Genomic DNA, 12,714 nt, shown 5'->3' with positions numbered 1-12,714 from the left:
AAACCAAAAGGAATATAGATCCAGAGATCTTCAAATCTTATTCCATTACATTTCAGGATTATATGTTTTTGTGTGTGTATGACAGTTATCTTTCACAAGTGGAACTTGTAATGCTTTATTATAGGTGGAAAAAGACTATAGTGGACATAAATAATTGAGTACTTTTTCTGTTTATTGAATCAAAGACGAGATAGAATTGGGAGCTACTGTATCTCTTCAGCCACAGAAGTTAAGCAGAATTTTAAAAAATCAAATGAGGCAGAACGGAGTTGGGCTCACAAGGATAATGAAGGAGGCTGAATATGGTTGAAATAGGTTGTTTGCAACTATGAAAATAAAGCAAGGAGGGGTTGGGGAGGTAGCTCAGTGGTAGAGCACTTGCCTCGCATGCATGAGGACCTGGGTTCAATTCCTCAGCACCACATAAGCAGAAAGAGCTGGAAGTGGTGCTGTAGCTCAAATGGTAGAGCACTAGCCTTGAGCTGAAGAACTGAGGACAGCGCCCAGGCCCAGAGTTCAGGCCCCACAACCAACCAAAAACAAAAAAAAGAAAAAGAAAATAGAGCAGGGAAACCGCTAGAGATTGTTTTGAAGGAAGGTGGAAAGGAGAATGATATAGAATGAGATTATTTTGGAATTCATACTGTACATGTGTAGAAATGTAATAATGAAATCCCTCCTGTATAATTAATGTAAGGGGAAGGAAAGGAAAAACAACAAGGAAGAGGAATGGAAAGACAAGAAATATAATTACATGAGATGATTAGTAGATGTTCTTCAACAGAAATTAAACAAAATTAAAATGTTAGCAAGAGTGAATAAAGAGTAATCTTTTGAAAGAAAAGCAATATTGTCACTGTAGAAAAATTCGTATACTGGTTTCAGACCAGTGAACCCCTAAACCATTGTAGCCTCACACATGGTCCCCTGGAGGTATGATTTTTGCCTTTCCATCATGCCATAGTGTCTCTATTGAATCTGTGCCTACAGTAATCCTCACTCCATTGTAGCCTCCTGGTTTCCAACAAGCAATAGAGCAACTGGTTAGGACCATAGACTCCAGTAACTGGTGGCCCAGTGCTACTGCTCATAGTCTATGTGACTTTGCACACATGGTTAGATACCCTCTGTGATGTGGAAATAGTAATAGTTCCTCTCTTACATGGTTGTTATGAGATATAAATAAATCAGTGGGACAGAACCTAATACACAGTGTTGTAAAAATGTGTGTTATATATAAAACAAAATTGAAAGTTATTAGAATGACTTCAGGAGTCTCAGGGATAATGAAAGTATAACATGTATTTCTGGCCCCCTCTAGGATGAGCTCAGCTTCAGTTGGTCAGATGGGAAGCATCTTCATTTTAGTCGCTGGGCTGAAAACAACCAGCAACTTGAAGATTGTGTAATATTAGACACGGATGGATTCTGGAAAACAGCTGATTGCAATGATAACCAATCAGGGGCTATTTGCTACTACCCAGGAAGTATGTGAACTTAAGTTATTTTCTTTCTTACATATAAGTCTCATGAGTAGTAGAATATTGGGGGAGTAGTTTTATAAAATTTTGGTGTTGTGAAGAAATTATAATCATACCTTTTATAACAAAATTTCTTACAGCAATTTGAATCACTTATTACTATTCAACATTTTGACATTAACATTTTGTTTTAGAAATATCTTTTACTTTTACATCTGCTGACAATATTAATTGATGTTTAAAGTCCCATGTTACTCAGCCTCATTTTCATATATCTTGTACTTAGCTCATTTTAGAAAACATAGTTTTGTGGGAATTCTCTCATACTTCTTAATATCAATTAACATTCCATGAACTACTTAAGATTGGGACCAAATATGGTAGATTCACTTGAGTTCATCAGATGGCAGACTTCCTAAGGTTCTACAATCTCTGACCAAGGTGTAAGAAAATAGTTTTCACCAATCAGGCCCATACCTGTGGGTAGAAAGAACACAATACTTCCGAGACAAAAAAAAAAGAGAGACTTTTTTATGAGGTGGGGGAAACACTGATACTAAAGATCTCTACTAAACACCACATCAGCAGAGCATATCTATATGGCATTTTCTTTCCATAAGAAATTTATTTTCAAAATATAAATCAGATTTTCTGGAGCCCACATTTTAAATAATGTGTGGTTGGTTTGGCTAAAGGAAGAACTTACTTAAAATATTAAGTATTTTATTAAAATGTTCTCTTAAGAGACATTTAAGGATGTCCATAAACAGAAAATAGACAATGAAATTCCAAAGTAATACTTAGGTGCTTATTATTAATTAGTATAGTTGTATCATTTCTCTGAGGAGGCTCAGCAGGGGTGAGAAAATTGAGTTGAATAATTTCCTCCTTACAGAACGCCACTCTTCTCTGTGCTGTATTTGAATAGAAGCAGAGCACAAACAGTACCAGCTGCTATGTCTCGGCTTCTTGGATGTTTCCTACAAATCAAGCCTAATGACTAAGAACAGGATTTAACATTTACATCTCAAATTAGAATTCTAACATTAACTCTTTTTTCTAGATGAGACTGAAAAAGAGGTCAAACCAGTTAAGAGTGTTAAATGTCCATCTCCTGTTCTAAACACCCCATGGATAGCATTTCAGAACTCCTGCTACATTTTCATGATAACAAAGAATAGACATACAGTAGCAACTCAAGATGAAGTCCACTCTAAATGCCAGGAACTAAGTATGTATATTGTACTGTTATGTATTGTGCCACACTAACTTTTTTGTCACTGGTGTTGTATATATTTCTCATTAGCATTAAATCTCAAAAATATATTATCTCCTAATTTCCACACTGTCGATTACAAAGTATTAAACTTAAATGTTGAAATTCAAGTTAAAATGAAAAATATAGGAGTGGAAGTGGAGCTGTGGCTCAAAGTAGTAGAATGCTATCCTTGAGCAAAAAAGCTCAAGGACAACCTATACCCACCTGTGAGTTCAAGCCCTAAAACTAACAACAAGAACAAAAAGTATAGAAGTAACCTCTTTACTCATTAGAGAATAGTCTGTCTTTGCATCTTCTTCAGTAGAGAATAAATGATACTAGAGAGCAGAGAACTAAATGCTAAACCAGCTAGACTAAGGGTAAATTGAAAATAGGTTAGTTTCACTGGTCAGAAGCAGTACTCATACTTAAAGAAATATTTCACAATTTCAGCTCTCAAGACTTGGGAGAAATTGCCAATGAAATCTACTGAGGATTCTTAGCTTTTTCATGGTGAAACTGATAGAACCATGAACCTTATGGAAACACCTGTGGAAACCCAAATCAGTATTCCACAAAGTATGCTCTGCAGAGCTGTAGTCTTGAGATGAAGATCTCTCATCTCAAGATGAACATCAGGGTTAAGGAACTCTAGACTGAATACCTACTGTGAGACAGTATCAAAGTTGTTAACATATATCTTAAGAAATTTTGCTATAAGACATCTTGTTTAACTATGTTTAAACCAATGTTTTTAAACAGTTTTATCTATGTATAGCTTTTCTGAGAAATCCCCTGGTTAATTTCCTGGGAAATAATATAGTTTGGAAATATTGAACATTTTAAGCCCTCATTTTAAGCACTAAAGGCTGAAAGTGTGGTCCAGTTGGTAGAGTGCCTGCCTAGTAAGCACAGATCTTTGAGTTTAAGCCCCTGTACCACCAAAATAATGAGAGAGAAAGAGAGAAGAGGAAGAGAGAATTTTAAGGAAAAGAAATATCTATTTTATAGTTCATCCAAGGTTGTGTTTATTACAGGGTAATCTCTGACAATGTACATTCATAATAGGTGGATATATAACACTTACAGATAAACTATAAATGGGGGAAAGTAAAGTGAAACAATTTCTTAAATTGTCTATCCAGCTACCAGATTTCCACTCTTCTGTAGAATCAAACTCAGCATCAAAGTGTTTGAAAACTTCTTAGACTGTTCACTTTAATACAATGACAATGAAATCATATTAAATGCTTTCTTGATGTTTCTTTCTAGTTTCCCAGTGTTATTTGGGTTTTAAAGAATACTAATCTATCAAACAAAGTCATGTTCCCGATAAGTAGTTATTAAAATTACTATTTCTTATTAACAGATTCAAAAGCACATATTCTGAGTATTCGAGATGAAAAGGAAAATGACTTTGTTCTTGAGCAGCTTCTATACTTCAGTTACATGGCTTCTTGGGTCATGCTAGGAATAACTTATGAAAGTAAGTGATGAATCTAATATTCTCTTTATTAGCATTTCATTAAGATATATTTATCAAGCTACAAAAATATACTTCTTCAAACAAATACTAGGGTATGTGCCTTTGTTATACATTTTCCAACAGGCTTAGTGTTAAATAGTGGACGATAATTCCCTTTCCATACTTCCTTCCAGCAGCCAAGACTAAATGAAAATGGCCACACCATAGAAATGTCTTGTTTTTAATTTGGAATAAATAAGAGCTGATTCCCACTTCTATAAATGTTGCACCTTGAGTTTTTGTAGCATTGGCTTGGGACACACACACACACACACACACACACACACACACACACACGGTAAACAACAGAAAAACAAGGTTCCTGGTCTGACAGTAGGGTAGAGTATTTGAAATTTGGGTGAAAAACTACTAATTCAAAATATGATTAATAAGAATATTTTAACACAAAAATAACCTAAAAGAAACAAAGTCAGTTTATAAACATACTCAGTGGTGTTTTGAGATTAGGGAAAAGAAAATCTGTCTGTGGACCTAAAGTATAAAAAGTGCACATGTTTCCTAAAGAAGTTTCAATGGGAGCACAGGATAGTGACCCAGAGTTAGTGCAGGAAAAGAGACTGGGCTGCTCAGATGTGGCCAATGAATGTGACTATTTCTTTGCTATCCAATCCATCTATAGCTTGCCAACGTTTTCCTTAAATGTGAATTAGCCATGGATAAATTAATGAAGATTACACTACCACAAGAAAGAGAAGACTTAGCTTGAGAGTTGTGGATGAGTTCATCATGTTAAGACTTAGTTGGCCAAGTCTTACCTTCAACAACATTTAGGGGTGGAGGGAAAACAAAGAGGTAAATAAGTAGAAAGTTCCTAAGTTTTCTCTGAAAGTGACTGAAGAAACAATGGCCTTCTATTAGGCTCTAGAGACCAAATCCAGGATACGGAGATTTATTTAAATTGTACCCTCTGATGTAGTTATAATACCAGGAACAACAAAATGTATTCCATATTCTGAAAAGGCATTTTCAGACCTGAAGTAAAACCAGGGTAATATAGAAAGATGTTACAGAAAAAAAAAAAGTGAGACAAAAGACAAAGGGGGAACCAACTCAGCAGCGCTACTCACAAGACAATATGTTGGAAGTGATTTGTACAACTTAGGAGGGTTCGAGGAGGGAAAGTGGGAGAAAAATGAGGGAGGAAGTAACAAGTTCAACAAGAAATGTACTCACTACCTTACTTACGTAACTGTAACTCCTATGTACGTCACCTTGACAATAAAATTAAAAATAAAAAAGAAAGATGTTTCAGGTAAAAGCAAATTTGGTATTCATTTAAATATAATTCTTAAGAATATCTGTCAGTCACTGCTCTGAGTTGTTTCAAAATACTTACAAAATATTTAAAATATGGCATATATGTAGGCTTTGGGATCTTTAAAACTATCTGATTTCTCAACAGTAGAAAGAGTTACTCTTTCTTAAATAACTTTAGAAATATAGTACTGCATGTTGTGTCCATCAGAAAACTGGTAACTTAAATTGGGAGAAGGAAAAACAAAGGAGGAAATACAAGTGGCACAGTAACCAACAAAAATCAAAATGTTCACAGTATTTATGGGATGGCCCTGGTGTAGACAGATGTTGATTGCTAGGGAGCTGCTCATCAGTGAAAAGTAGAGCCTAGACTCTGGTGCTATATGTAGGAAAGGATGTCAACGTTCTTCATTCTAAATAGGGCTGGCAACTTTGTTATTATAAATAAGAAATGCTTCTCTGAACATTCATGTACAACTGTTTGTATGGACATGTTTTCATTTCCCCTAATACTCACTTAGATACACAATTTGCTGTGGAATGACCTTATCTTTTGTTTTTTTCTTTGGACAGCTAGCAGGTTGTTTCCCAATTTATCTGTGTATTTTCCATTACCATCACCAGTGTTAAGAGTTCCAATTTCTCCCTGTCTATGCTAAAATGTTTTTTTCTGTCTTTTTGATGAGAGCCATTTAGGTGGGTGTGATGTTTTCACTAGGTTTTTCTGATGATAATGATATGAACCATCTTTTCATACGTTTATTGGCTATTTGCCAAATACTATTTATGGAGAAATCTCTATTCATTTTTTAATTGAGTCATTTGTCTTTTGACGTTGAGCTTTAAACATTCTGTAAATATTCTGGATGTTTTTCTGAGATGAATGATTTGCACAAGCAGTTTGTATAACTTTCCTGGCTGCACAAGTTTTTCATTTTGATGAGGAATGGCTTCCCTACTTTTTCTTTTTCTTTTTTTTTTTTTTTTTTTTTTCAGTTGTAGGGCTTGAACTCTGGGCCTGGGCGCTGTCCCTGGGTTTTTCGCTCAAGGCTAGTGCTCTACCACTTGAGTTACAGCACCACTTCTGGTTTTGTGAGTAGTTTATTGGAGATAAGAGTCTCACAGACTTTCCTGCCCGGGCTGGCTTTGAACCATGATCCTCAGATCTCAGCCTCCTGAGTAGCTAGGATTACAGGCAAGAGCCATGGTGACTGGTTGCCTACTTTTTCTTTGACCACGTTTGCATATGTGAGGAGGCTTTGTCTACTCTACCTTACTTCTGGGTTCTTTAAATAAGGGTTTTATATACTTTTGAGCTTGCACTGAGTTTTGTGGTGACAGCCAGAGGCCCAGCTTCATGTTTGAGGACATGGATACCCACACTATTCAGGACTATATGTTGAGAAAATTGCTCCTTCCATATTGAATGTCTTCACATCTTTTTTAAAAAATCAGCCATTGGTGTGCTCACCTGTCTTCAGCATAAATTATATCCAAAGAAGAGATTTGTCACCTATTATGTAAAGCATCAGTGATTTTTAATCAAATAGTTATGATCATTTCAACTGAAGTTAAACATATGTAAGAAAAATGACATTTGGTTTAAAAAAATGACCAAATGTTAAGCAATTAAAGGATAGAATTATAAGTAAATTTTTATTTACAGGCTTATACTTTTTATTTTTCATACTAAAAAATGTACTATTTACTATTATAACCAGAAAATATTTTAAAGAGATGTACATAATCACACAATTTTTGGAAGGTGGGGTAGAAGGAAGAAATTAGTCATTTGAAATACTAACTTGTAACTGTAAAACTTAATCTCTAAGCTTAGTGAAAAAAAATATTCCTTCTCTAGATAGCTCTCTGATGTGGCTTGATAAGACTTCACTGTCCTATGCACACTGGAGAGCAGGAAGACCAACAGTAAAAAATGGGAAGTTTTTGGCTGGCTTGAGTACCGATGGTTTCTGGGATATCCAACCCTTTAATGTTATTGAAGAAACACTTTATTTTCACCAGCACAGCATTATTTCCTGTAAAATCGAAATGGGTAAGTATGTGCACAGTGTTTCCACTGCAGGGGAGGTTAAGACCATGCGCATTTTCTGAGCATTCATCCCATGCCACAGTTTGACTTAAACATTTACTGCTCATGATGAATAAAGGAAGATTGAACTATAGTAAGAAGACTTGGGTATCCAGTTGAGAATGAGTTTATTAACTTAGGATATAGCTGACCCAAATCTTTTCTTCAATAACATGTGAATACTCTTAATTTAGGAGTGAAGGGAAGAGATGGAGACATAAAATAGAAAGTTCCTAAGCTTTGTTTATTTACCTTCTTCTTCTTTTTTTTTTTCCCAGTCCTGGGGCTTGAATTCAGGGCCTGGGCTGGGCTGTTTTTGTTCCTGAGCTGCTTTTTGCTCAAGGCTAGCACGCTACCACTTGACTCACAGTGCCACTTCTAGCCTTTTCTGTTTATGTAGTATGAAGGAATAGAACCCAGAGCTTCATGCATGCTAGGAGAACACTCCACCACTAAGCCACATTCCTAGCCCATCTTTTTTTTTAATTGTTATCACAAAGTAGTTGTACAAAGTAGTTGCCATTTAACAAAGCAGATTATGAGTACAGTATATCTTGATCAGTGTCACCCTTTTCAACATTCTCACTCATCCTCCTCTACCCACCCCTTCCCTCACTCTTTTTAATTTTATAGGCTATGCATTGGATTCTTGTCTGCATTTCCCCCCCGTTCCCCCTTCTCCATTTATCTACCTCTTCCCTCTTGAATCCACCTCACCCCTTTCGAGTACCTGCTTCCTGGTGTTTTATTTTGCTGAACCTTGATTTTGGCTTTCTAATAAACAATACTTGAGATCTCCTTTATATCTATTGTGTTTCATTCAGTTAATACATTCGTATATACTTTCATACCACCGAATGTATTTACTTATGAAGTTTATTAGCTAGATCTAGTTTCCACATATAGGAGAAAACATAGATCCTTTGTCTCTTTGGGCCTGACTTACTTCAGTTAACATATTTTTTTTCCAAATGGTACAATTTCATCATTTCTAATGAATGAGTAAAATTCATTGAGGATATATACTATATTTTAATATCACTTAGCCCTCTAGTACTAGTGTGGATTCATGTTACTTGTTTTACACTTTGAATAGTTACCCAGCATATTACAGTATTTAGGGTTGTGCTCAAATAGCTTTAACCATTGGGAGCACTTGCCTTTATTCTTTGTAGTACCCTCATCATTACACTTACATTGCTTATTTGCCCATTTTCAGTGCACTGTAGCTTATTTCTGTTCAGCCTTAGTTTTCATACACTGGTTTTCAAGGCAGGCTTTCTGTCTCCTGATGCAGATAAATTTCTCCTCCATAGTTGGTCTCACACACGTTCAGAGCCAACAGTTCGGTCAGTACTGCAGCACTGTTGTTGTCTGTCTCTGCCTATTATGGGAATTTCTTAAGTAAATATCATGTATATGTCTATAAAATTTAAAGACCTTGCTTTATTTGTTGGTAAAGCGTGTATTTTACCTCCTCATGAACAACAAACTCGGTTCTATTTAGCTTTTTAAATGGTTGCATTTAATTTTATCCAAAATACATATTTGAAATAATTTAACTTTGACAAATAACACTTTTATTTTAAATATTGTATGTATTATAGTTGACTATAAGGAAGAATATAATACTACACTGCCACAGCTTATTCCATATAAAGATGGCATTTATAATGTTATTCAGAAAAAAGTTACATGGTATGAAGCATTAAACCTGTGTTCTCAAAGTGGAGGACATCTGGCCAGTGTTCATGACCTACAAGACCAGCTCTTTCTGGAAGATATCGTAAAACGTGATGGATTCCCACTATGGGTTGGCCTCTCGAGTCATGATGTAAGTCTTCATTTTTCTTCCAGAATTTTCCCAAGTCTGTTCTTTTAAGGGTTAGAAACTTGCTAGATGCTGGTGGCTCACTCCTGTAATCTTTGCTACCCAGGAGGCTGAGATCTAAGGATCATGGTTGAGACCCAACCCAGGCAGGAAGGTCTGTGAGACTCTTATCTCCAACCAGCAAAAGTTCAGAAGTGGAGCTGTGGCTCAAAGTAGTACAACACTACCCTTGAACACAAAAGCTCAAAGACAACTCCTAGCCCTGAGTTCAAGCCCCATGACCGACAATAACAACAACAATAAAAATAAGGAGTAGAAATTTGAACAAATATCAAAATGCAGTAATAGATTAACTCTTAGGACTTGGTTTGCTTAGTCTAGTGATTTTTTTATCTTTAATATATGGAACAAATAAATTATATTTTTGTAGAATGCGCTTGGACAAATGGTCAGGACAACTCATGGACTCAGTGAACTCATAATTCAAAAGCATCACTGTAGCTTGTTTGTCACTGACCAATTAGAACGCTTATAAAAAAGTACTAGCATAGAACCAGAGAAACCTGAGTCTCAGCACTAGTAACACATCTTCTGTTTATGTGCTGGTCATAACATATGTTATGGTCATAACAAATCACTTACCTTTACAACCCTATTTCTTCATCCATAAAATCAGAGTAATCATAGTAATAATATTTTCATTGAGACTTTTACCCAAAATTTTAAAATAGCCAACTCAAATTCTTAATACTTTTAGGACTTCTAAATACTTTCTTTCCACTTCTCCCCTAGAAAGTAGCACTACTTAACATTAATCTTCTGGGCCACATATGGTAAAAACATGTCTATAATTTCAGCTACTTTGGAGATGGAGATTGGAAAGATCACAGTTTGAGACCAGCCTGGGCAAAAAGCTAGTGAGACCCTATCTTTACCAATAAGCTAGTCATGGTGGTACATAACTGTGATCACAGATCCACAAGAGGTATTAATAGGAAGATCATTCTCCAAGGCCAGCCCAGGGGGAAACTTTATCTGAAAAATAACTAAAAACAAAATAGTGCTGGAGGTATAGGAACCTACCTAGCAAACACAAGGCTCTGTACAAGGCCCTGAGTTCTAACACCAGTACTGCTACAAAAAATATGTTTTTCCTGCTCATTAATGCATTTTCTATGCCATTATTTGAATCCTCTTAATTAGTATATGTGCAGACTTATCATAATGTTTGGTGTACAAAACTACCTCTCTATTAGGATTAGAGTTATAGACCTCATTTAAATACTCTTTAGAAGAAACTAGAGAAATGAGAGAAAAGGTGTCAGATTAGATTATAAACACAAGAAGACAAAAGTCATTTTACCATTGCTGGTTTCTTGGGAAATATTTTCCTTCCTTGCCCCCTACTCTTGTTGGCCTCTGAATGTGGAAACTATCCAGACAAACATTCCACCAAGCTACAAAACATTGGAAACAAGGTGTAGGATGGATTGACTATAAATCTGTAGTCCCGATAAATAGAAGCCGTTTGATTCTATTTAATTTCAAATTGTAGAAACTCACCCTTTAAAAAGTTAAACCTATTTATAAGGTACCAGGTGATTTTTTTGTTGCTTTGTATGTCCCTCCCCTGTTTTCACTGTATTTGATGTTGGTATAATTTGGGGAGCGGAAGGGTAAAAACAAATTGTTTAAATAGGGATAAAGGTTGACCCATTGCAACAATGAGATGTACAAGACACTATGTTGAAAAACAATTTAGGTGGGCGGGGGGCGGGGTAGTTGTGGAGGTGGGAGGCAGGGATGGTAGGGGAAAAACAAAGGAGGAGGCAACAATGCTTCATAAGAAATGTACTCGTTACCTTGTTCATATGATTGTAACCCCTCTGTATTTTAAAAAAAAAAAGTTAAATGCAGCTGGGCACCAGTGGCTCAAACCTGTAAGTCTTAACTACTCAGGAGGCTAATATCTGAGGATCATGGTTCAAAGCCAGCCTGTGCAGAAAAGTCCATGAGGCTCTTACCTCTAATTAACCAGCAAAATGCCAGAGCTAGGAGTTCAAGCTTGGAGCTGTGGTCCAAGAAATAGAGTGCCTTTAAAAAGCTAAGGGATAGTGCCCAAGCCTTGAGCTCAATCCCCAGTACAAGCACAAATAAACAAACAAGCAAACAAACCCAGTAGCAGCATATAGTAATTATTTCTTGTTTGTTTTTTTTTTACCCCTGCTCAATATAGTAACTATTTCTAAATTTAAAGTCCTACTTAAATTCTGCAAATGGCCTAAATCAGTATTTTGAAAATACAGGTCTGATATTCCAGATAAATCCATATATATAATATTTGTAAGTAAATAACAAACACCCCATTTAATATTTTTAAGGTATCTATATTGTTCTTTATGCTCTTTTTGAAGTCCCATTATCTGAGTTCTCTCTACTCAAAACAGGGAAGAGAATTAAGTTTTGAATGGTCTGATGGCAGTGCTCTTGACTATATTCCATGGAAAAACCAAACATCTCCTGGAAATTGTGTATTCTTGGATCCAAAGGGGCTTTGGCAGCATGAAAAATGTCACTCAGATAAGGATGGTGCTATTTGTTACAAACCTACAAAATGTAAGATCTAATTTTGATAACCTTGTATTTACTAAATGGTGACCTAATTTATGTCCATGACTAATACTCAATGAAAGTTTTTACAGATTTTAAATAAGGCTTATCTACAAATTCTATAAAAATAGTACTTTACCAGACTCCAGTGACTTATGCTTGTAATCCTAGCTACTCAGGAGGCTGAGATCTGAGGATCATGATTTGTAGCCAGCCCAGACAGGAAAGTCCATGAAACCCTTATCTCCAATTGACCACCAGGAAAAAAACTGGAAGTAGAGCTGTGGTTCAAGTAATAGAACACTAGCCTTGAGAAAAGAGCTCAGGGACAGTTCCCAGGCCCTGAGTTCATGCTCCAGGACCAGCACCAAAATAAATAAATAAAGGTGCCCACTAGAAAACTGCAGGTGGCGCTGTGGCTCAAGTGGTAGAGTGCTCGCCTTGAGCTGAAGAGCTGAGGGACAGCGCCCAGGCCCAGAGTTCAAGCCTCATGACCGGAAAAAGAAAGAAAGAAAGAAGGGAGGGAGGAAGGGAGGGAAGGAAGGGATGACATTGTTCAAAAAGAAATATACTTTTTACCTGACACATAACTGTGGAAGGAAGGAAGGAAGGAAGGAAGGAAGGAAGGAAGGAAGGAAG

The 12,714-nt window shown here is 36.2% G+C and overlaps 1 protein-coding gene across 3 annotated transcripts in view; it reads left to right on the top strand.

The window, feature by feature from the left end:
• The window catches only part of LOC105995856 (lymphocyte antigen 75), a 114,870-nt gene that overhangs the window by 61,864 nt on the left and 40,292 nt on the right, over positions 1 to 12,714 (top strand). For all 3 annotated transcript variants that reach the window (XM_013029755.1, XM_013029746.1, XM_013029737.1), the window contains exons 26-31: positions 1,322 to 1,487; positions 2,545 to 2,712; positions 4,109 to 4,225; positions 7,404 to 7,598; positions 9,242 to 9,468; positions 11,913 to 12,081. In XM_013029755.1, coding sequence (XP_012885209.1) covers positions 1,322 to 1,487; positions 2,545 to 2,712; positions 4,109 to 4,225; positions 7,404 to 7,598; positions 9,242 to 9,468; positions 11,913 to 12,081 — 1,042 coding nt within the window. The remainder of the gene's footprint in view (positions 1 to 1,321; positions 1,488 to 2,544; positions 2,713 to 4,108; positions 4,226 to 7,403; positions 7,599 to 9,241; positions 9,469 to 11,912; positions 12,082 to 12,714) is intronic.

This window comes from Dipodomys ordii, unplaced genomic scaffold, assembly GCF_000151885.1.
Source record: "Dipodomys ordii isolate 6190 unplaced genomic scaffold, Dord_2.0 Scaffold5, whole genome shotgun sequence".
NCBI lineage: Eukaryota > Metazoa > Chordata > Mammalia > Rodentia > Heteromyidae > Dipodomys > Dipodomys ordii.
This window is presented reverse-complemented; position numbering and strand designations above follow the sequence as displayed.